The sequence below is a fragment of the Podarcis cretensis genome, assembly GCF_951804945.1.
Source record: "Podarcis cretensis genome assembly, chromosome: 10".
NCBI lineage: Eukaryota > Metazoa > Chordata > Lepidosauria > Squamata > Lacertidae > Podarcis > Podarcis cretensis.
In genome coordinates, this window is record NC_137179.1 from 3,166,003 (window position 1) to 3,189,530 (window position 23,528).

At 49.1% G+C, this 23,528-nt stretch overlaps 2 protein-coding genes and 1 long non-coding RNA gene across 4 annotated transcripts in view; 1 reads left to right on the top strand and 2 right to left on the bottom strand.

Moving 5' to 3' along the window:
* Positions 1-23,528, bottom strand: part of LOC307225034 (uncharacterized protein) — a 68,222-nt gene that overhangs the window by 13,790 nt on the left and 30,904 nt on the right. The window lies entirely within an intron of this gene.
* The window catches only part of LOC307225349, a 76,536-nt gene continuing 54,297 nt past the window's right edge, over positions 1,290-23,528 (top strand). The window contains exon 1 of the long non-coding RNA XR_013842917.1: positions 1,290-3,141. This is a non-coding gene — a long non-coding RNA (uncharacterized lncRNA). The remainder of the gene's footprint in view (positions 3,142-23,528) is intronic.
* LOC307225062 (uncharacterized protein) overlaps positions 2,939-23,528 on the bottom strand; it is a 51,622-nt gene continuing 31,032 nt past the window's right edge. Inside the window, exons 1-2 of one of the 2 annotated variants that reach the window (XM_079992757.1) lie at positions 10,662-10,878; positions 2,939-5,750 (exon numbers count right to left, since the gene is read on the bottom strand). In XM_079992757.1, coding sequence (XP_079848883.1) covers positions 4,060-5,568 — 1,509 coding nt within the window. In that variant the 5' untranslated portion in view covers positions 5,569-5,750; positions 10,662-10,878 and the 3' untranslated portion in view covers positions 2,939-4,059. Of the gene's footprint in view, positions 5,751-10,661; positions 10,879-23,528 lie in introns of those variants that run through there. The other variant, XM_079992756.1, reaches the window with a different exon arrangement.

The following is a 23,528-nucleotide window of genomic DNA, read 5'->3' on the forward strand; positions in this document are numbered from 1 at the left end:
CTACCTCTCTTTTAAATCAGAACCAGTGAGGGCAGTGAAGGTCCTGTGTGAGTGTCTGGAGGTGGTTAGAGGATGGATGGCGGCTAACAGATTGAGGTTTAATCCCAACAAGACAGAAGAACTGTTCTTGGGGGACAGGGGGTGGGATGATGTGGAGGACTCCCTGGTCCTGAAAGGGGTAACTGTGCCCCTGAAGGACCAGGTGCGTAGCCTGGGAGTCATTTTGAACTCACAGCTGTCCATGGAGGTGCAGGTTAATTCTGTGTTCAGGGCAGCTGTCTACCAGCTCCACCTGGTACGCAGGCTCTGGTGCATGCTCTGGTTATCTCCCGCTTGGGCTACTGCAATGAGCTCTCGGTGGGGCTACCTTTGAAGGTGACCCAGAAACTGCAATTAATCCAGAATGTGGCAGCTAGAGTGGTGACTGGGAGTTTAAAAGGGGAATGCAAAACTCTGCTAAGTTATAGTACTTTCTAGCGCTGGTGCTGGTGGAGACTCTTGAGAGTCCCCTGGACTGCAAGAAGATCAAACATATCCATTCTTAAGGAAATCAGCCCTGAGTGCTCACTGGAAGGACAGATCCTGAAGCTGAGGCTCCAATACTTTGGCCACCTCATGAGAAGAGAAGACTCCCTGGAAAAGACCCTGATGTTGGGAAAGATGGAGGGCACAAGAAGAAGGGGAAGACAGAGGACGAGATGGCTGGACAGTGTTCTCAAAGCTACAAACATGAATCTGATCAAACTGTGGGAGGCAGTGGAAGACAGGAGTGCCTGGTGTGCTCTGGTCCAGGGGGTCACGAAGTGTCGGACACGACTAAACAACTAAACAACAACAAAGCGCAAGTTAGATAGGTAAAGGTAAAGGTACCCCTGCCCGTACGGGCCAGTCTTGACAGACTCTGGGGTTGTGCGCCCATCTCACTTAAGAGTCCAGGGGCCAGCGCTGTCCGGAGACACTTCCGGGTCACGTGGCCAGCGTGACATCGCTGCTCTGGCGAGCCAGAGCCGCACACGGAAACGCCGTTTACCTTCCCGCTGGTAAGCGGTCCATATTTATCTACTTGCACCCGGAGGTGCTTTCGAACTGCTAGGTTGGCAGGCGCTGGGACCGAGCAGTGGGAGCGCACCCCGCCGCAGGGATTCGAACCGCCGACCTTTCGATCGGCAAGCCCTAGGCGCTGAGGCTTTAACCCACAGCGCCACCTGCGTCCCTCGCAAGTTAGATAGGATATTATTAAACAATATATCCTCTCCTCTCTCTCTGAAAATTCACACATAGACCACAGCGCCACCCGCATGCTCCCTGATCATTTATTAATAGGCCTTCTGCAGCAGGGTCTCAAGGCACTCACGCGGGAGGAAGGGGGGAACTCTGAACAAAAGAAAGACCATACTTTTATAAATGTCAGAAAAGGTTGTTCACCCCACCTTTTCCTGCCCTCGTAGTTCTGTCACGGAGGACGTCAGAGAGGAGGTGCCCCAGCGTGAGGTTACAGCTAAGGATCCTTTTTGAAGTGGATGGTGACAGTGACATGTTTTCTTATTCATGTGTTTGCAAAGTACTTGGTGCCGGTGTCTGGGCTGAACCTATTCTGTTAATGGCTGTCCCTTTTGTGATGTTGCAGGAATGGACACACCAGAGGCAACAGCACTGGAAGCCATAATTAGAATGTTGTGCTAAGATGTTCCCAGCTTTGTGTCCGATTGGGACCGGGAGAAGTCAGTCTTTGTTTGTGAATGGTCGTTACTTTGTTTGAAGAATGGCTTATTCAATAAATGTGCCTTAGTCATGAATCGGTGTGTTTTTCACTGTGGAGCCAGCGGATGGCAGTGTGGGGTGGTCTATATTGGGTCTGTCATGACAGCAACTGTTTCACTTAGTTCCAGCTATTTTGCACAAAGTTTTACAAAGTCTGTTTCAGTAGCACATTCAAAGCATTACACAGTACTATTTTGCATCAACATGACCACGTTAGAGCCAAGGCTTCACACTTTGGAGAGCATACATTTTCTTAATAACAATCACAGAAACATAACCGAGAACACCCCCCCCCCCCGTTTCCCATATACATAAATGGGAAATGTAGTCAGGCCCTTGAGGTGGCTCTGGCAAGTGAGCCCAGCTGCATGTGGCAAGGGTGGGGAGGAATCCCTTCCTGGCCGTCGCCTTTGAGTATAGGGGTCACTGCCCCTATTCCTCTAGCACAGGGGTCAGCAACCTTTTTCAGCCGTGGGCCGGTCCACCGTCCCTCAGACCATGTGTGGGCCGGACTGTATTTTGAAGGGGGGGGGGATGAACGAATTCCTATGCCCCACAAATAACCCAGAGATGCATTTTAAATAAAAGGACACATTCTACTCATGGAAAAACACGTTGATTCCCAGACCGTCCGCAGGCCAGATTGAGAAGGCGAATGGGCCATATCCGGCCCTCGGGCCTTAGGCAGCCTACTCCTGCTCTAGCAGGAGTGATTGTGGGGCTTCCTTGCCCGCTTCCATTCAGCTCTGCCACCCTCAAATGGCAAGTCTTCTTCAGCGATTGTGGGAGCGGACAGGCTGGAAGCTGAAGCGGCTCCCCTTGGAGTAGGCTTTGCTTTGCTTTCTGTTGACCTCAATCTGTGTTTTTAATGTTCTGGTGGGTACCTGCAGCTCCTCCTCCCCCCTCTTGCAATTAGGCTTGGGGGACAATCTCCCATTCAATTACGGTATTTTAACCTTTCTTCAGAACACACAGGGGGTGGGGAAAAGTGATGGTGAAGAAGCCGTGTTTGGAGATCATGAGGTGGGGGGGGGGTGACAGAGTTTGGTGCAAAAAACGTCTTGCATGCTTGAGTAGAGCAACTCCAGGGCATGGTCCAAGTAGCAGCAGGGTAGGGGCCACGTGTAGAGCAAGTCCCACACTGAGGTCAAAAACACACACATAGGGGCAGCAGGACTTCTTCAGTAATAGTTTACTGAGCTTTCAAAGCATACAGTTCTCACTGGGTCCCCAGTGAGGCACAAAACTTAGCTCCTGAGAGCAAATCCAGTTTCAGCAGTAAAAAAATACAGCACACAGGATATCTAAGTCAGGCACACAAACCGGCAGAAGGGAGCAAGGGAGGAAAGACGCTGGAAGGACACAGGGCAATGGAGGTGTGTGTTTCGCTTCCTGTCGTCTGGGAGGGAAGTCAGCAACTCGCCATCTGCAGGGGCTTCATAAAGAAAAACTTTCTGCCAGCTGCTTCCAGGCAAATGGGCATCCCAGAAACACACACTGTGATTCACGGTGTATTGCAATATCAATTGCTTTACAAAGCCCTGATCCTCACCACCAGCAATCTAGATTCCCCCTCTCTATCAAAATGTACTTTACATATAAAATTATAATCAATGTTGTGAGACATTACCTTCATTATTTCATGACTATACAGTTTTACATATAAGCACTCCATACACCTAAATGGGTTCTCCCCTTTAGATCTCCCTAGATGTTTCATAAACACTCCACTGTAACTAAAGCACTTTCTGCAATGTTTCCATCTAAACTGCTTCTCATCTTTGAGTTTGTTGTTGGTTTGCAGGGCGTCAGCTCTTAAAGTTCTTCCTGACCGTGAAGAAGAAGAAGAAGAGTTTGGATTTGATATCCCACTTTATCACTACGCGAAGGAGTCTCAAAGCGGCTAACATTCTCCTTTCCCTTCCTCCCCCACAACAAACACTCTGTGAGGTTAGTGGGGCTGAGAGACTTCAGAGAAGTGTGACTGGCCCAAGGTCACCCAGCAGCTGCAGGTGGAGGAGCGGGGATGCGAACCCGGTTCCCAAGATTACGAGTCTATCGCTCTTAACCACTACACCACACTGGCTCTCTTGATGTAGGACTTCCAATAGGAGTGAACCTCTACCCTTAAAGTTCTTCTTGACATTTATGTGGTTTGTCTCGTGTGAGTTTGTTGACATAAATCAAGGGTTTCACTCTGACTGAAGCCATAAGTGCTTCCCCCCCCTCTGTGTCTGTAGATGTCTTCCTCTAAGATTTTCACTCTTACTGAAACTTTTCCGCACTGCACTCCATTCATTAAAATGATCTCTCCCCTGTATGCGTCCGTTGATGTATATTGAGGTGTCCACTCTGACTGAAGCTCTTTCCACACTCCATACATTTATATGGTTTCTCCCCTGTGTGAGTCCGTTGATGTCTTCTAAGGGTTGCATTGAAACTGAAGCTCTTTCCGCACTCCATGCATTTAAATGGTTTCTCCCCTCTGTGAGTTCGTTGATGTGTTCTAAGGTTTGAATTAAAACTGAAGCTCTTTCCGCATTCCATACATTGAAATGGTTTCTCTCCTGTGTGAGTCCGTTGGTGTGTTCTAAGGTTTGCATTGAAACTGAAGCTTTTCCCACACACTATACATTTAAATGGCTTCTCCTCAGTGTGGGTCTGTTGATGTATTCTAAGGTTTCCAATCTGACTGAAGCTTTTCCCACACACTATACATTTAAATGGCTTCTCCCCTGTGTGAGTCTGTTGATGTTTCTTAAGGTTTCCAAACTGACTGAAGCTCTTTCCGCACTCCATACATTTAAATGGTTTCTCCCCTGTGTGAATCCGTTGATGTGTTCTAAGGGTTGCATTGAAACTGAAGTTCTTTCCGCACTCCATGCATTCAAATGGTTTCTCCCCTGTGTGAGTCTGATGATGTCTACTGAGGTCTCCACTCTGACTGAAGCTCTTTCCACACTGTATACATTTAAATGGTTTCTCCCCTGTGTGTGTTCGTCGATGTAAATGGAGTCTTGAACTGTCATTGAAGCTCTTTCCGCACTCCATACATTTGAATGGTTTCTCCCCTGTGTGAATCCGTTGATGTGTTCTAAGGTGTGCACTCTGACTGAAACACTTTCCACAATCCATGCATTTAAATCGTTTTTTACTTATGTGAGTCTCTTCATGTGTTCTAAGGGTTCCACTAAATCTGAAATTCTTTCCACACTCCATACATTTATATGGTTTTTCACCCGTGTGAGTCCGTTGGTGTAATTTAAGGTTTACAATCTGACTGAAGCTCTTTCCACACTCCATGCATTTGAATGGTTTCTCTCCTGTGTGAGTCCGTTGATGTGTTCTAAGGTGCGCAATTTGACTGAAGCTCTTTCTACACTCCATGCATTTAAATGGTTTCTCCCCTGTGTGAGTCCGTTGATGTGTTCTAAGGTTTGCAGTGAAATGAAAGCTTTTTCCACACTCCATACATTCGTATGGTTTTTCACCCGTGTGAGTCTGTTGGTGTCTTTTAAGGTTTCCATTCTGACTGAAGCTCTTTCCACACTCCATGCATTTAAAAGGATGTTCCCCTTTGTGCGTTTCTTCATGTTTTCTAAGGTTTCCATTCTGACTGAAGCTCTTTCCACACTCCATACATTTAAAAGGTTTCTCACCTGTATGTGTCCGTTGATGTAAAGTTAAGTGTCCCCTCTGACTGAAGTTCTTTCCACACTCTGTGCACTGAAATCGTTTCTTGCCCTTGGGTGTCCGTCGATGTGTTCTACGTTTTCCACTGTCAGTGAAACTTTTTCCACTCTCCATACCTCTAAATGGTTTCTCCCGTTTGAGTTCATTGATGTGAGCTATTTGTGCTCATTCAGTGAAGCATATTCCACATTTCACACATTTTAATGGCTATTCCTAATGAAACGGAAGGTTCCCCATCTCCCAGAATTCTGACTGTCTTCTGTATCACCTTCTTCAGAATGGGCGGAAAGGAAATCCTATTTTGGTTTCAAGGAAGAGAAGAAAGGGAAAGAGAACACAGCAAGCGGCATTAGCACCTTCTCTTATTTCAACATTTCCTATATTCCCCTGCCTCCTACCTATGTTCCCAGTTTTTATGAAACGAAGATGCAATGATGTCAAATGATAGTAATGCATCAGCAACCTTTCATAATCCTCAATCATCATTAATAAAAGCAGCATGATCTTGGAAAACAGACTTTTCAAATCAATTGTTTCCTCACAGGAAATACAGCTGCTCTCTGTCCAAGAAACAGTCCTCTCTTTCTCTGGTTCATGATTCCTTTGGACATTCTCCATCCTCTGCATCATAATCCTCAATCCACCTCTGTCTCTTAATGAATCACCTGCACATTTTCCAATTTTTAACACAAAACAACAACAACAACAACAACATACAAACATCAACAAATACAAACACATACAAAGATATCATTTCTTAACCTCGTTTTCATAAGCCTCTTTTCTCGGACTTCCCCATACCTCACCCTTTTTGCATCCTTATTTTACAGTTTTTCAACAACTCTTTTTGCCAATTAAGTTTAAGCTCATTATCATTCTCAATTTTACCTTAAATCATCAAACAGTTTTTGCTGCAATTCTGCATCTCCCTTCCCCTTGACATTTTATCACTCCTCTATTTTACAACAGTTCTTAAGATATACTTTAAACTTCTTCCAATCTTCCTCCACTGTCTCTTTCTCTTGGTCGCGGATTCTGCCGGTCATTTCTGCCAGTCCCATAAAGTCAATCACTTTCGTCTGCCATTCTTCCAGTGTGGGTAGTTCTTGTGTCTTCCAATACTTTGCTAAAAGGATCCTTGCTGCTGTAGTGGCGTACATAAAAAAAGTCTTATCCCTCCTTAACACCAGTTGGCCGACCATGCCCAGGAGAAATGCCTCCGGTTTCTTATGAAAAGTACACTTAAGTACCTTCTTAATTTCATTATAAATCATTTCCCAGAAGGCCTTAATCCTTGGGCAGGTCCACCAAAGGTGAAAGAAGGTACCTTCAGCTTCATTACATTTCCAACATTTATTATTGGGCAAATGATAAATCTTCACAAGCTTGACTGGGGTCATGTACCACCTATAAATCATTTTCATAATATTTTCTTTTAAGGCATTACATGCCGTGAATTTAATACCGGTGGTCCATAACTGTTCCCAGTCAGCAAACATAATGTCATGACCTATGTCCTGTGCCCATTTGATCATAGCTGGCTTAACAATTTCATCTACTGTATTCCACTTCAGCAACAGGTTATACATTCTTGATAGATTCTTAGTATTGGGTTCTAACAATTCTGTTTCTAGTTTCGATTTCTCCACCTGGAATCCAATTTTCCTGTCTTGTTTAAAAGTCTCCATTATTTGATAATAATGGAGCCAATCTTGTACTTTAGACTTTATTTTCTCATAGCTCTGTAGTTTAAATTTACCACTTTCTTGTTCTAAAATTTCAAAATATTTTGATATCTTTGTATGTGTTTGTATTTGTTGATGTTTGTATGTTGTTGTTGTTGTTGTTGTTTTGTGTTAAAAATTGGAAAATTAATAAAAATTACTTTAAAAAAATTAATGAATCACCTGCACAGTCCCATTGGCCTCAGGAGGTCCAAGTGGACTATTATGTGAGACCCAGGTCTACATCTTCTCCAGGGACTGTGGTCTGGGTCAGTCAGAGAAATAGTGACAAGGCTTGGTGCTGGGGGTCAGCTGAATGGGTGCTCAGGGAAGCTCCTGTTCTTGGAGATGGACCTCCATCCACATGCCTCACATTGCATGGAGAGAGCAGGAGAAGCAGAAAGAAAGCAGCTGGCAAATTGGAAACACCCCATCCCAATGGTTCTTTATAATGCTGATGTCCTGCCTGATCATGTGCCCCTCTGCTGACACAGGACTATCCTAATCTGGCACTGACAAAGCTGACTATTCAAGGCAAGGGGATAACTGTACTTAGTGGAAACTTCAGCCTTGAATATATGGTATTGATTCATTGATGCGCTGAAGTTGTGTTATCTCTGGAGACAAGAATTTATTCCTGATTTGTCTTAAGTATCATAATTATACAATGTCTTGGGGTGTTAGAAGAGCGGCGGTACCTTTGGTGGGGGAAATGTCATGCACCTTATGGGGTAATCTATCCACCACTGGTCCCCACCCTGAACTCAGCTCTTCCAGAAGCTGTCAGCATGCAACAGGGGCCACAATCCCAGGAATGGCTTCAACTGGCTGGCAAAACCAGGTGTGGATAGCTGATGGGTCTCAAATCCTTGGTGGGTTAGGGAATTTTGCTGCAGGTGAAGGCAGGCCCTGGTGGATGGAGAGGATGAGAACAACAGTGAATCCCACAGTCAAGAAGGCAGATTCTGCCCATCCTGCAGAGGGAAGGGAAGGGAGCCCATTGAGAAGGAAAACTCTGATCCTAAACTTTGCTGCCTCATGACTTATCGTCAGGAGAAGAAAATGCTATGGAGGAAAACCTACACAAATCTTGAGTGGAGTCTCTAAGATGCTTGGATAGTGCCCTGCACACCTTCTTCATTCAACTCCTGCAGCCCAAACTGGTGCCAAACATACTGCTCTGCTTTCCTTGGGACCATATCAGCCAGGTTGAGAAGGGGGTCTAGTTGTCTAGGCAGCCCAGGACCCCCAAACACACTGCCCAGGCTCCCATTGCTGCTAATACAGAAGTTTCAGGCAGAGGGATGAGCTCAGACCTGTGTATCAAAGTCTCTCCGATGTGGAACAAGGAAAACAGAAGTGCATCATACGTCACTGTAAGAGTATTTGAAAAGACAAAGTATCTGGTGGCCCCTTGAAAGCTAATAAAAGTATTGTGGCTGAAGCTTTTGTGGGCTGCAGGACCAGGAAAGCTCCTGCCACCATGGTCCTTCCAATGGGGATTCAGGCCTCATCATGGGACTTGAACTGCCCTGGCTGATTATCTCCAATGGGATAGATATTGAGAGGAAAGCTGTTTCCTGGTTATGCTGGATCTCTCAGTGGATTTGGAGACCTTGGACCATGGTACCCTTCTGGACCCTCTAGGGGAGCTGGGGGCACTGCTATGCAGTGGTTCCCCTCCTTCCTCCTGGGCCATGTCCAGCAAGTGGTGTTGGGGGATGAGTGTTCTGACACCTGGGTGCTCACTTGTGGGGAGCCTCAAGACTCCATCCTCTCCCCCATGCTTTTAAATATTTATACAAAGTTGCTAGGAGAAATCATCAGGGGTTTGGATTGGGTGTTCACCAGTATGTGGATGATACCAAGCTCTTCCTCTTTTAAATTGGAACCAGTGAAGGCAGTGAATGCCCTGTGTTGGTGCCTGGAGGAGATTTGAGGATGGGTGTATTCTAACAGATTGAGGTTGAATCCTGACTGTCCCTGGACGACAGTCAGATGTGGAGGATTCCCTGGTCCTGAATGGGGTAACTGTGGCCCTAAAGGGCCAGGGGCACAGCCTGGGGGGCATTTTGGACTCACAGCTGTCCATGGAGGCGCAGGTCAGTTCTGTGTCCAGGGCAGCTGTCTGCCAGCTCCATCTGGTATGCCAGATGAGACCCACCCTGCCCTCGGACTGTCTCACCAGAGTGGTGCATGCTCTGGTTATCTCCAGTTTGGACTACTGCCATGTGTTGTACATGGGGCTACTTTTGAAGGTGACTCAGAAACTGCAACTAATCCAGAATGTGGCAGCTGGACTAGTAACTGGGAGCAGCCGCGGAAACCACATATCACTTGTCCTAAAGGATCTTCCCTGGCTCCCAGCGCATTTCCAAGCACAATTCAAACTATTGGTGCTGACCTTTAAAGTGTCATAGTTGCATTTTTCAGGCATAGAAAAGCATTGATCTAATGTAGAGAGATCAATAATTCCTGGTCTATTGCTTCAAGAAGGTTCTGGTGCTTTTACTCTGTGTGATTCAAAGCTGGTGTTTTCTCTAGCTGGAACATTTTAGCTGATAAGGGAGTTTCCTTTCTGCTGAGAGCAGGTGGTGGAATCAGTTGTTAGGAGGTGTACATTATCCTCATCCTCAGTGAACCAGGCAGTGGAAAAGACACTTAAAGATGGAAGCCTGAGAGAGAGAGGAAAAGGTTTCTGGCTGATTCCCAGGTGGGATTGCGGAAACAAAGAGCTGCTTCTGAGAAGGCCTCTCCCCTCCTCTCTTCCTGGACAGGGCAGGGGCTTATGGGGTGGGAAGAGGATGGAGGCTTCAGGAAGGAGGGGAGGGGGGACATGACCCCCCACTTTCCAGGGATCCCTCTGGTTGCCTTGAAGGGGTGGCCGATTCCTGGGAGGGAGGGAGGGAGGGAGAAGTCAAGGCGGCCCCTCTGGAGAATCCCCGCAGGCGCCACCATGGAGAAGTCTCCCCATAGACTGATCTTCCTCTCCCCCCCCCCCAATGCTGCCCTTCCCTGCCCCAGGGATGCTCCCCCTCCCCACTTCCTCGACTCCCTCCCTCTGTCCCAGAGTCTCCCCTACACCCAGAGGCCCCCCTTGGCGCAACTCAACCCTCACCCCCCATCTTTCCATCCTGAGGGTCCACCCCAAGACGCACAGATTAGGGACAGGGGGGGTCTCTATCCAGGCGTCCCTCACGCCCTTTAACCCTTTCATGGCTCGCCTTTTTCCGTGCGGAGCCCACAGGGCCCCAGGGATGCCTGCGCGGGGGAAACGGGGCAAGGGGGTCCTCGTGGGGACCCCCTGCGTAGGGTCCCCATGTCCACCGTTGCCAAGGCGCCTAAGGGGCCAAGGAAAGCCCCCTTCGCAGCACACGTGCAGGGATCCAGGCCCTTCCCATGGGGCCCACGAAAGGCGCTTTGGGGAGCTGGCGAGGGTCTCTGGGTCCTTTTCTCCCCTCTCCTCCCCCGGGAGCCCTTTACCTCTTTGTCCTCGCTCCCGAGTCTCATTTCATTCCTGCAACATCCACGGGGGGGGGGATCCTCCTCTTCCCATCCTCCTCTCCTTTCCGAAAGCGGCCCCCCCGCGAGCTACGCCGCAGAGCAGCAATTCGGAGTAGAAGCTCCACTTGCGGGAGAATCAGGCAGGTTGGGAGGGGGGCTCTCTCCCCTCATTCCGGAAACAGAAGCCGGATTGCGGGGAGGAGGAGCAGAAGGAAAAGGTGCGACATACGGGGGAGATTTGAGGGTTGTGGGGGCGGGGTGAGAGGTGGATGTACCAGGAAGGAAGAAATTGAGGGGGGCGAAGGAGAGGAAGGTTTTCCCCCTCCCTTCTTCCTTCAGGGGATGAGGAGAGTGGGAAAAGGTTGATCCCGTCAATCCATTTGCAAAGCGGGTCCCCCCCCCCATAATGTTTGCATTGCAAAATCCTTCCCTCCCCACCCCACGCCATGAGCTTAGATCCATTCCATGTTTTAGGACGGTATTGGTGCACATTGAGCAGCGGGTTAGGCTCTGTGACACCTGTGTTACGGAAAGAATGGGGCTTGGGCTTTTGCACACACAGCCCCGACACCCAGGTAAAATTCATCCCTTCTGTCTCCGTCAGAGGTAACACAATGAGGCCAGGAATAAAACAAGGCAGCTGTTGATCTGTTTGCGCGCAGAGCCCCCCCCCCCGTGTAAGAAGACAGCTGTTGAGCCCCCCTCCCCCTTGCAAGGAGTGAAGCAGCCCAGAAGTAAAGCGCGTTGCAATTTGGACACCCTCAGATAGTAGCCCCACCCCCCTGCGTTTTCCTGGCCAGCCTGAGAGATCGTTGGAAAGGGCGGATTTCTTGACTCCAGAATCCATCATTGCACACCCGTTTCATTCAGGCATACAGATCTGCTCTTTGGAACAGTCTGCTTGGATCATGTGGATCATCAATGGATCATCAATGATGTCATACCCATCTCACGGAGGGGGGGCTCAGGAAGAATCTCCTGCCACGTGACTGGGGGAGTCTGGGGTCAGACAGGGCTGCTGTTTTGCTCTCCTTACTATTTCAGCTCAGGTTTTCCTGGCAGAAGTTACATCTCATCAAGAAATGGGTGGATTCATTGAGGAAACGGGGCTAAGCGAAAGCATACGTTGAAAAGAGGCAAATGTGTGTACTTTGTTACCATCCAGTGAGTTGTGTTGCAAAGGCCATTTGCAGAAAGGCGCCTATTGTATCACCTGCGGCTACATGCCGGAGTTTTGGTGTTTTTTTGGAAATGTGTCTGTGTAAATGCACTTATCCCCGTGCATTTATAATGGCAAGACATTAAATCCCATGAAATCCACAAGCACCAAACCCATAAGCCCACATAGGAGTCCAAAAGCACAGAACGAAGCAGCCCTATCAAAAGCTGGGTGTCTAACAACAGCAGTAACTTTTTTTGTACTGATACGGAAGGGGGGGGGCATGTCTTCTTCACCTTCTTCTTCGCTACAATATATCCATTTCTTTCCAATTGTCAATGTTGTCGCCGGAAATCACCCCCCCCCCTTAACACGTGTTTCACACAAGCACCATACTCACACACACGTATCTCCCCCTCTAACCCTAGAGATGTTCCTTTAGAGGGCCATCTCTTAAGGAAAGCCTTCCGTAAATAAGGAAGCGCGAACCTGACAGCTTTCCAAAATAGCGCTCCGCATCGCCCTATCTTTATTGCCAGTAGACCGGCCGCCTGAACTTTACGGTAAACAACGGCCGTCTCAGCCAATCAACATTGTCGAACAGCGCCCCTTGCGGCAGCCACGCTGGTACTGCAGGCTGCAAGCGCTTTTTCCCTCACCTCTTGACAGCTCTCAATACAATGTTTCCGAGTTCAATTGACCGTGACTGATCTAATCAAAATGTAGCAAGTTGCTTCCGAAAAGTGAAAGTACTTTGAACTACAAGGACAATATTCTTCATAAATTCGCCAAAAATCAGCCGTACCTCGGATTTTCATCGGACCACTTTTATTCTACTCCATATTACAAAGGCTATCGAAGGGGGGTGACCTGATGCACGGCAGCCATAATCCTTTGACCGGGCAGTCACGTACTCTGGAGAGCTTCCCAGCTGATGTGATCACCTTGATGGCCATCGTGATGGGCCCAGACGAAAGGCTATCAGGAACACAATAACCGGCATGTTTTAGTGTATTCCGCACAGACTCTCACAAAGGACTCTGGCCAGGATTCCCCTCAGGGGGCAGGAAACCTCGCCCTTCTTTTGTTTTTGAAAATGACTCATGTGGGATGGGGAGAGGGGGCTCCGGCCAGGTGTCAGGACTCTCGGATTACCTGTGTAACCCCTCCTCGACTCCTCCCAATTTTGATGTAATCGTGATGTAAATATGATGTAATTCTGGGGGTGTAGCTTGGGGGATTAGCAATTAATAAAAGTTAGGGTCGTCCTTTGTTCGGGGCTTCCATCTTGCTTCACCTCGTGGGCGGTGGAAGTCCTGTCGCGACAGTCTTTTCCTTAAATAAAGACCGAGCCTACTGGCTGCTGTTTTGCTCTGAATTGCTCTGGTTGGTGTCTTCATTTGTCCAAGAGAGCCCTCGGATTTTCCGGTAACAGTTTTGGCGACCATGCTCAGGGACACTTGGTTCTCCTGCAGAGGTGAGAGGGGAGATAGAGGGGATCGGGCGCCACTGGGCAACCTTAGCCCAGGGATCCTTTTCTTCCTCTCCCTGCCTCCTCTTTGCGGGCGGTAATCAACCGTCACCAGAAGTCCGACCAGAGAGAGCAAAGGCGAGGTAAAAGCCGGCTAAAAGAAAAGGATCCCGGGATCTGCGGGGGACATCTTCGAACGTGAGTATGGTTTGAAGAAAACACATTGGGTGGCGGGTGGAAATAAACGTCCTCACGACAGCCAGACTTTCCTTCTTTCATTTCCGACGTTCCCTCTCGGGGTCGGCCAGGAACGTTCAACTTTATCCTTTTCTCCCCCGATCCTCCCCTTTCGGAAAGTGGCCAGGGAGGTCGCGGAACTTTACTATCTGACGTTCCCCCTCGGGGTCGTCCAGGAACGCCAAAATCTTTCCCTTTCTCTCCCCCCAATTTCTTACGCGGAACGTATCCGGGGAAATTGTGGTACTTTACTGTTTTCCGACGTTCCCCCTCGGGGTCGTCCAGGAACGTCTTATCTCTCTATCCCTTTTCTCCCCCGTTTTCCGTCTTGGAATTGAATCCGGGAAAGCGTGGCTCTTTACCGTTTTTCTCTGACGTCCCTCTCTCGGAGTCGTCCAGAGGCGTCCTTCAAAGCTCTCTCTCTCCTCTCTCTCTCTCTCATCTTTCCCTTTCTCTCCCCCCAATTTCTTACGCGGAACGTGTCCGGGGAAATTGTGGTACTTTACTGTTTTCCGACGTTCCCCCTCGGGGTCGTCCAGGAACGTCTTATCTCTCTATCCCTTTTCTCCCCCGTTTTCCGTCTTGGAATTGAGTCCGGGAAAGCGTGGCTCTTTACCGTTTTTCTCTGACGTCCCTCTCTCGGAGTCGTCCAGAGGCGTCCTTCAAAGCACTCTCTCTCCTCTCTCTCTCCTCTAATCATGCAAATGAAGCCGCCCCTCCTGCCCGGCGACCTTTGTTAGGGATGACCCGGGTACGTGAGAACGCAAGGTCATTTGTTTCCTTTCCAAACTTTCATTTTCTCGGACCCCAATCTGGCATTGCACTGCGCAAGCGTTCAGTAGGGGCTCCGAACTTAGTCACAACGGCTAGGCAGGAGGCTGTCGTGAAGGGTAGAAGGGGCGGCTCACGGATTGGGGCCCCACACTAGGACCAGTTGTGTAAGCAGTACTGCGGTGAAACTCTAGGATTTGTGTTTGTGTATCGGGTAAAGAGAGAGACCCGTGAGTTCAAGGCTGATGTTTGAGAGTTGTGAATGTGAGATTAATTACGGTTCAATAGTAGACGAGATTAAGCTCTATAGGGATAAACCGAGGTACCTTAAATTACTGAAAAAAAAAAAAAGAGAAAAAAAACAAAAAAAACTATTTCTCTGCCTTCTCTCCACCCCCCTCCTTTTTTTTTCTTTCTTTTTTCCTTTTTCTCTCTCTCCCCATTTCCTGTCCGACTATCCTTTAGTCTGTAGGACGTGCCGCTAGCGAAACCCCATTTTGTAGGATAAAGAAATGGGAGCCCACGCTTCCCAACACTCTGACTGGACTCCTCCTGGCGACAAGGCTTCTATGAAGCCTTTCTGCTCTAGAGAGGACTCCGATACCCCTCTGCAATTTGTCCTCCTCAACTGGAAGGAATTGAGAGGGAGAAAGGGACTCTCAAAATCTAAACTGAGGGATCTCTGTAACGTCTCGTGGGTTGCCTTCACCCACCACCTGGAACCACTTTCTAAATGGCCACCTCATGGTTCCTTTAACCTCACAAGAATGCAAGCACTTAAGTCCTATTTAGCTGACGAGAAGCCCCGTCAACTATACTACCTAAATGTCTTTGTCGAAGCCCGCGAACTATTTCAACGGCAGCAAGCCCAAATTGCCCGTCAAATGGCTGTTTTAAAACCCAACGGACCCCCTCCCTATGATGAGATCAGAACCCAGGAGGAACAGCTGGAAAGGACCCTCGTTCCTTTCTACTACCCCGAACCACGGGCTCCCCGACCGCCAGGACCTGGGGCAGGTGACAGAACAGAAGCTGGTGGAGGGGGCGCGGGACTAAGGGAAGCCGTAACAAATCCACCCGATGCTACCCCTTCCCAAGGTGCGGGACTAAGAGAAGGCGTAACCATCCCACCCGCTACTGCCCATCCTCAAAACATACTGAATACCTCGCCGTCCAACCCACCCTCAAATATACACAACTTAAGGGAAGGCCCAGCAGACTTGGGCCTTGAACCCTTACTCAACGGGCAACTCCTTAACGGAGGAAGAGAGGGACCCGTCTCCAGCAGGACTAGAAACAAGGATACTCCGCAAAACGGAGACATAGAGGGCGCTTTCCCTCTGCGAGCATTACCCATACCCCCAGTCAGGGCAGGAGACCCACCCCGCATGGTTTTTACTCATCAGCCGTTTCTTACTTCGGACTTGATGAACTGGTCTGACAAGATGCCCTCCTTAAGAGATGACCCTGACAAATGCCACCGTCAGGTGGCCACCATCTTCTCCACTCACAACCCCACTTGGGCAGATGTGCACATGCTGCTAGGGGCCCTTTTTAATGAGGCAGAAAAGAGAGAAATACTAGCAAAGGCGGGGGAGGCTCTAACCCGAGAAGACTACCAGCCAAATCGTCCTGCCTCCATGGCCCCTCTAACCGCCCAGACGATCCTTAATGATCCGGACTGGGATTATAACACCACTGACGGGATATGGGGATTAAAGATTTTTAAAAAGGCCATCTTAGATGGAATCAAAGCTGCTGGTCAGCGAACCGTAAACTGGACAAAAGTCCAAGCCATTCTGCAAGGGCCAGAAGAACACCCGTCCGACTATTACTCCCGCTTGGTATCTGCAATTAAAACCTGGGGCGGGATAGACCCGGAGAGCCCCCAACATGAAGTCATAGTAAAAGGCTTCTTCAAAGACCAAGCAACGGCAGATATACGGAAGGCCCTAAACTCACACCTGGGATATGATGGAAAAACTATAACTGAAATTCTTTCCATCGCCAAGTCAGTCTTTAATTCAAGGGACGAGCGGAGAAAGAAAGATCAGAGGCCCGACTCTCCGCGAGTATTAGCTTATGCAGGAGGGGTCCCCCTTTACAAAGACAGAAGCAACCAAAGGGGACCTGACTTCCGAGACAAACGTATTTGCTACAAATGCGAAGAAAGAGGACACATAAGGAAATTTTGCCCCCTCCTAACTGACACTGCAGGACCAGAGTACGGAGACACAAAAACTTACAGAACGGATTATCGGGACCCTGTCTACCCCAGACCCAGAGGATCAGACACCTCATATGGATATATTCCACCTAGAACCCAGCCGCCACATCGTGCGGGTCCACCCCCTCCACAACCTAGACCCAGGAACCCCACTCAAGATCCAATAAATCCCTTCAAGCCGGAAAACCGCACCATTGATCCAGCCCATGAAATGGTGATAGACGAGTATAAGTCGCATTGACAACTAGAAGCAGATCCCGCCTCTTTCCCTTTTCTTTGCCCCGTCTTGCAACTATCCTCCTCCGATCCGATCTGCACTATGCAAATCGATGGCCAATCTTACGATTGCCTCTTAGATACGGGAGCCACTTATTCCACCCTCACTAACAGCCATTTGATCCCCGGGGAAGAAACCAGAACCGTAATGGGACTGGATGGAATTCCCCGAAACTGCCCTCTTTCCAAGCCTGCAAAAGTTTCCGTTGGACCTCTATCTGTTAAGCACACCTTCTTACTGACATCTAGCCCTGTCAACCTCTTGGGGAGGGATCTGCTCTGTAAATTAAACGCCACCATACAATGTGGCCAAGAAGGGATTTATTTACACATGCCAAATGAATCCCTCTTCAGTTTTCAAGGGGTCCTACAGGAAGTCCACACTACACCCATTGATCTTCCACCCGAATTACTAAGTAGCGTTTCCCCTTTCCTATGGGGAACCGAGTCGACCTCCGTCGGACTCCTAAAGTCCGCAATACCAGTAAAGATCAACTACAGGAAGGATTTACCATTCCCCTGTACCAAGCAATACCCACTTCCTCCAGACGCCATAGACGGACTGACCCCGATGATCGAGGAATTCTTGAGGATGGGAGTTTTAGTCTCATGTGCCTCTCCTTGTAATACCCCCCTTCTTCCCGTCAAAAAGCCCAATACAAATCCCACCAAATGGCGCTTGGTACAGGACCTCAGGCTGGTGAATTCCTTTGTCATCCCTAGACATGCTGTAGTCGCGAATCCGCACCATCTTTTAAGCACCATCCCAGAGGGAACTGTGGTCTATTCCGTCATAGACCTATGTTCTGCCTTCTTCAGCATCCCCGTGCACCCGGAAAGCCAATTCCTCTTCGCTTTCACATGGCAGACAGGGCAACTAACGTGGACCCGCTTACCCCAAGGATATGTAGAATCCCCGGCCATCTTCTCATCTATACTACATCAGGATTTGTCGGACGTAAACCTACCCGGAGGTTCTGCCCTGAGGCTTTACGTTGACGACATTTTACTCTGTGCACGGGATCTGGAATCCTGCAAAAAGGATACTATAGCCCTCCTAAACATACTAGCACAAAAAGGACATAAAGTATCCCCGAAAAAGATACAATATTGTAAAAAGGAAGTTAAATATCTTGGCCACATCCTAGGAGAGGGCACCCGGGCACTAACTACAGACAGAATTGAGGCGATAACCAAATTACCCCTACCAAAGACTAAGAGACAACTCCGAGGTTTCATCGGAATGAGCGGGTTCTGCCGAGCATGGATTCCGCGCTACGGAGAATTCACCCGCCCCCTTACAGCAATGACACATGACAATGCCCCAGATCAACTACAATGGTCTGCAGAGGCGCTTGAAGCCTTTGAATCTATTAAAAGAGAATTGAGAACCTCACCTGCCCTCGGACTCCCGGACTACAGACTACCCTTTTCTCTATATGTGCACGAAAATAAGGGAGTAGCTTCGGGTGTCCTCACGCAGCAATTTCAAGGAAGGAATAGGCCCGTCGCTTATTATAGCCTTCAGTTGGACACTACTGTACTAGGAAACGTGGGGTGCCTTAGAGCTGTAGCAGCTGCAGCCCTGCTGCTAGAAAAAGCGCAGGAAACTGTCCTAGGACACGAACTAACCGTGAACGTTCCCCATGCTGTCGCTACCCTCCTTAGCTTACAAGGATGTCAACGCTTCACAATACAACGCTTAAACAGATACGAGGCCATCCTCCTCAGTCCCTCAAATGTCACCATAAAAAGAGTAAATTCTCTCAACCCTGCAACCCTCCTGCCCCTCCCTGACGACGGCACCCCACATCACGACTGTTCTCAAATAGTCCGCCATGTGGAAAAACCACGGGAAGATCTTGACTACCTTCCTTTAACGGACCCTGACCTCATCCTGTATACAGATGGAAGCTCCAAGGTTGTGGGTGGGGAACGAAAAAGTGGATATGCCATAGTCACTGACAGCGAAATCTTAGAAGCACGACCTGTCCATGCCAAATACAGTGCGCAAGCGGCTGAACTAATCGCCCTAATCAGAGCTTGTGAATTAGGGGCAGGGCAAAGAATTACCATCTACACAGATTCAAAATATTGCTTCGGGTTAGTTCACGCCACGGGCCAGATCTGGTTGCAAAGGGGTTTCTTGACTGCAGCAGGGACCCAAATTGCACATGCTACCCTGGTACAGCGTCTCATGAACTCTATACACCTTCCTGAAGCCATTGCAGTAGTACATTGTAAGGCACATACGAAAGGGAGAGACTCAGTCTCAACAGGGAACCGACGCGCTGACAGCGCGGCACAGGAGGCAGCCCTTCAACCCTTCTCTACAGACAATGAGTTCCAGGGACCACAAGTTTTATCAGACATAGATTTCACAAAGATGTACAAAACTGCGACCCCAGAGGAGGTTAAAAGATGGGAGGAACAAGGGGCCCACTTAGAAAATGGCGTTTGGTACTTCCCAGACGGAAGGCTCATAATGCCCAGACTATGGGTACCCAAACATTTGAGAGTCCTACACCAACGTACCCACTGGGGCAGAGACAACCTTATAGACACAATACAACGCTGCTGGTATGCCCCAGGTCTTGCCCTCGCCGCTAAAGCTGCTGTAAAGAATTGCCATACTTGCCAGAGCTTTAACCCAAAACATACCGCCAGATGTCCACCAGGGGCCAGACCATGGGCTTTTGTCCCATTCGAAAGTCTTCAGATAGATTTTATAGACCTACCACCCTGCCTAGGCTACAAGCATGCCTTGGTAATCATCGACCAGTTGACCGGGTGGGTCGAATGTTTCCCCACTCGCAGAGCAACTGCCCACATTGTTGCAAAGATTCTATTACAAGAGATCATACCCCGCTTTGGAGTTCCCCGACACATAGACAGCGATAGGGGCTCACATTTCACATCCGACATAACTCAACAGGTTGCCAGTGCCCTCGGAATTAAATGGAAGCTACATACCCCATACCATCCACCTTCCTCAGGACAGGTCGAAAGAATGAATCAACAGCTTAAAACGCAGCTCGGAAAACTTTGTAAAGACACTGGCATCAAATGGGTCAACGCCATCCCACTAGTCCTCCATAACTTAAGAGCATGCCCCCGTGGAAGCCTCAAATTATCCCCCTATGAATTACTATTCGGAAGACCCTCCCCAGTGTACAATACCCAGTTTCCTACCTCAGAGCTAGAAGTGGGCGAGTCAGAATTAACTAAATACGTAATACAGCTCCAGCAACAACTCATTCTTCTCCACAAATACGCCGCCTCAGGCCAAAACATTCCCTTAGATGAGAATATCCACCCGTACCAACCAGGGGATTGGATACTAGCAAAAACTTACCATAAGGTACCCCTACAGCCCATCTGGGAGGGCCCCTACCAAGTACTTTTAACCACTCCAACTTCTATTAAGGTAGCTGAAAAGACAGCCTGGTTGCATCACACTCGCTGCAAGCCTGCTTTGCCACCCGAACCTGCCTCAGACGACTCCCCCTGCTGCGTCCCAGGCAAACCGGTAGATGACGACACTGAGATAGAGGAAGACCAACAGACCGGACCAGATCGGGGCACAAATCGAGCCCAACAGACCGGACCAGATCGGGGCGCGAATCGAGCCCAACAGACCGGACCAGATCGGGGCACGAATCGAGCCCAACAGACCGGACCAGATCGGGGCACGAATCGAGCCCAACAGACCGGACCAGATCGCGGCACAAACCGAACCCAACAGACCGAACCTCACCCACCATATACATCAGCCCATTGGACCTCCGAAATAATCACATCAGCCACCCAGGACGACCAACCCCCAATACGCCTCAGACTTTCTAAGACACACCCAGTTTGACAGCTCTACATTTTGACAGCTCCGCACTTTGACAGCTCCGTTTGACAGCTCTACAGTTTGACAGCTCCGCACTTTGACAGCTCCGTTTGACAGCTCTACAATTTGACAGCTCCATTTGACAGCTCCACAACCTGACAACAAACGCTATTTACAATGATAATCACCATACCCACCCTCCTCTTTCTCTCTATTACCTCGACTCTTTCTCATAACACCATAACCACACACGACTCATGCCCTGGATTACAAATGGAATACAAATATCTAGACTTCGGAATTGTTGATATGGTAAAAAGAGGGACGCCCGACCGCCTAGGAGATTTTGATTTCTGCTTACCTGAAACCCGCGTTCTCCTTCGACATTCCATACTACCAACCCTCGCTATTCACCAAACGTGGGAACTTTTCATTCGCTCACCCTCATACCAACCACTTGGCAAACTCATCCTCACTAAAGATGGCCCTTGGAACCGAGCCCGCTGCCTCAATGGCTCTTACGTACTTTTTTCTGACGGTACACCCAAACAAACTCTAAACTGGACACTTCTGGACAATGGCGGCGGTGACTCAGTCTATACTGACCGAAATCACCCCACAGATCACCTGATCCATGGGTTTTACTGTCAACGAGTTGATTCCACTCCCCGCCAAACCATCCTACAGGGAGTTTGCCTGCGCAGGTACTGCTGCGTCTGGGACATCGGACTCGCCTCCGCTTGGGACGGGAAAGCATACCTAGAAGGCTGGCATCACTCCCTTACATCTTCAGCAGAGTGGGACACTACCGGACCCCAAAGATGTGGTGGTCTTACTACAAACCTCACTTACCTACTCCGCCAAGACCCTCTCCACCCCCCCGGTACTGCACCTCGACAAAGGGGGGAACTGTCAATATCCGAAAACCCCGACAGTAATGATTTGTTATCCACTTGGCACTCCAACACCTACGTAAAACTGATCTCTCAAATTGCGAAACAGACAACGACCAATGAGTGCTGGATTTGTGCCAATGCTCCCGCACACCTCCACAGCGGCCTACCATTTCTTGGAGTACCCCTCACCCTACAACAACATCTCTCCGCTGACGTACAATCCTGGAACCTGACTGCCGTGAACTTGACCCATCAATACATCTACCTAACCGGACCCACAACGGGTGACCTCTGCCGGAAGTTCAGCGGAAATGACAAGCCCATCGGAGAGAGCACCTGTAAGTACACCATTGATATTGCTCTAAATGGCAGGATTACCCTATGGCACCAGGACAACCCCTCTATTCACCCCACCTTAATGTCTGCATGGAAACGCGTAATGAGCTTACCTGACTCCTGGAGTCCCTCCCCGGCCTCCCGGTGCTTCTTCCGCACCTTCCTCACTGGCCGCATAAACTCGTGCCTACAGGGGTTGTTCTGGGTTTGTGGCCACCGCGGATACACGTGGGCCAGCCCCCATTCCCGTGGCACTTGCTACCTCGGACTAATTTTGCCTGGGGTTCGGGTCACACAAGATCTACCCCCCGGGAGGAGACGCAATAAGAGGGCAAAGGACTTATCACAACTCTCCGACGTGGCAGCTAATAGCGAAACTTATGGTCGGGCTCTCTTTCCCGCGTATGGAGCTGGCTCCAACCACGTCGACATCCTTAAATTAACGGACATCCTACTAAATTTCATGGAGGAGTCCAATGCCGCCACTCAATCTATCCTGACGGAATTAACGGAAGTCAGGCAGACTGCGATACAGAACCGCCTTGCTTTGGACTACGTTCTCGCCTCGACAGGAGGCGTTTGTGCCCTTGTTGGAACTGAGTGCTGTACACACGTGTCCGATCAAACCCTCAATATTACGGGACACCTTAATAACATCCATAAACTAACCGACGAGCTTAAAGATATACAACATGAAGGATTGTCAGATAGCCAGTTGTGGAGCTGGCTACCGGGGTCTGACTGGATAAAACAGCTCCTTGGAAACGGACTTCTGATCCTGATCACTGTAACCATCTGCATTGCTGTCTTTTGCTGCGCAATCCACTGCTTCCCGATGTGCTGTCAAACCTGCGGCTTTTGCCCTCCAATCCTTCACCCGCGGTCGACTGCCACCTATAGACCGCCAGCACCCGGAACCCAGTCCACCTCCATCGAAATGGGACCCCTGAAGGACTTCCAGAATCCGGACACTAGGTATGACATGTCAAACTTTTATTGATTTGTGCGGAGAGAAGGATTGCGCGGTTTTCCCCACCTTCGCAATCTTATCTCCGAAGGGGGGAACTGTCGCCGGAAATCACCCCCCCCCCCGTTAACACGTGTTTCACACAAGCACCATACTCACACACACGTATCTCCCCCTCTAACCCTAGAGATGTTCCTTTAGAGGGCCATCTCTTAAGGAAAGCCTTCCGTAAATAAGGAAGCGCGAACCTGACAGCTTTCCAAAATAGCGCTCCGCATCGCCCTATCTTTATTGCCAGTAGACCGGCCGCCTGAACTTTACGGTAAACAACGGCCGTCTCAGCCAATCAACATTGTCGAACAGCGCCCCTTGCGGCAGCCACGCTGGTACTGCAGGCTGCAAGCGCTTTTTCCCTCACCTCTTGACAGCTCTCAATACAATGTTTCCGAGTTCAATTGACCGTGACTGATCTAATCAAAATGTAGCAAGTTGCTTCCGAAAAGTGAAAGTACTTTGAACTACAAGGACAATATTCTTCATAAATTCGCCAAAAATCAGCCGTACCTCGGATTTTCATCGGACCACTTTTATTCTACTCCATATTACAAAGGCTATCGAAGGGGGGTGACCTGATGCACGGCAGCCATAATCCTTTGACCGGGCAGTCA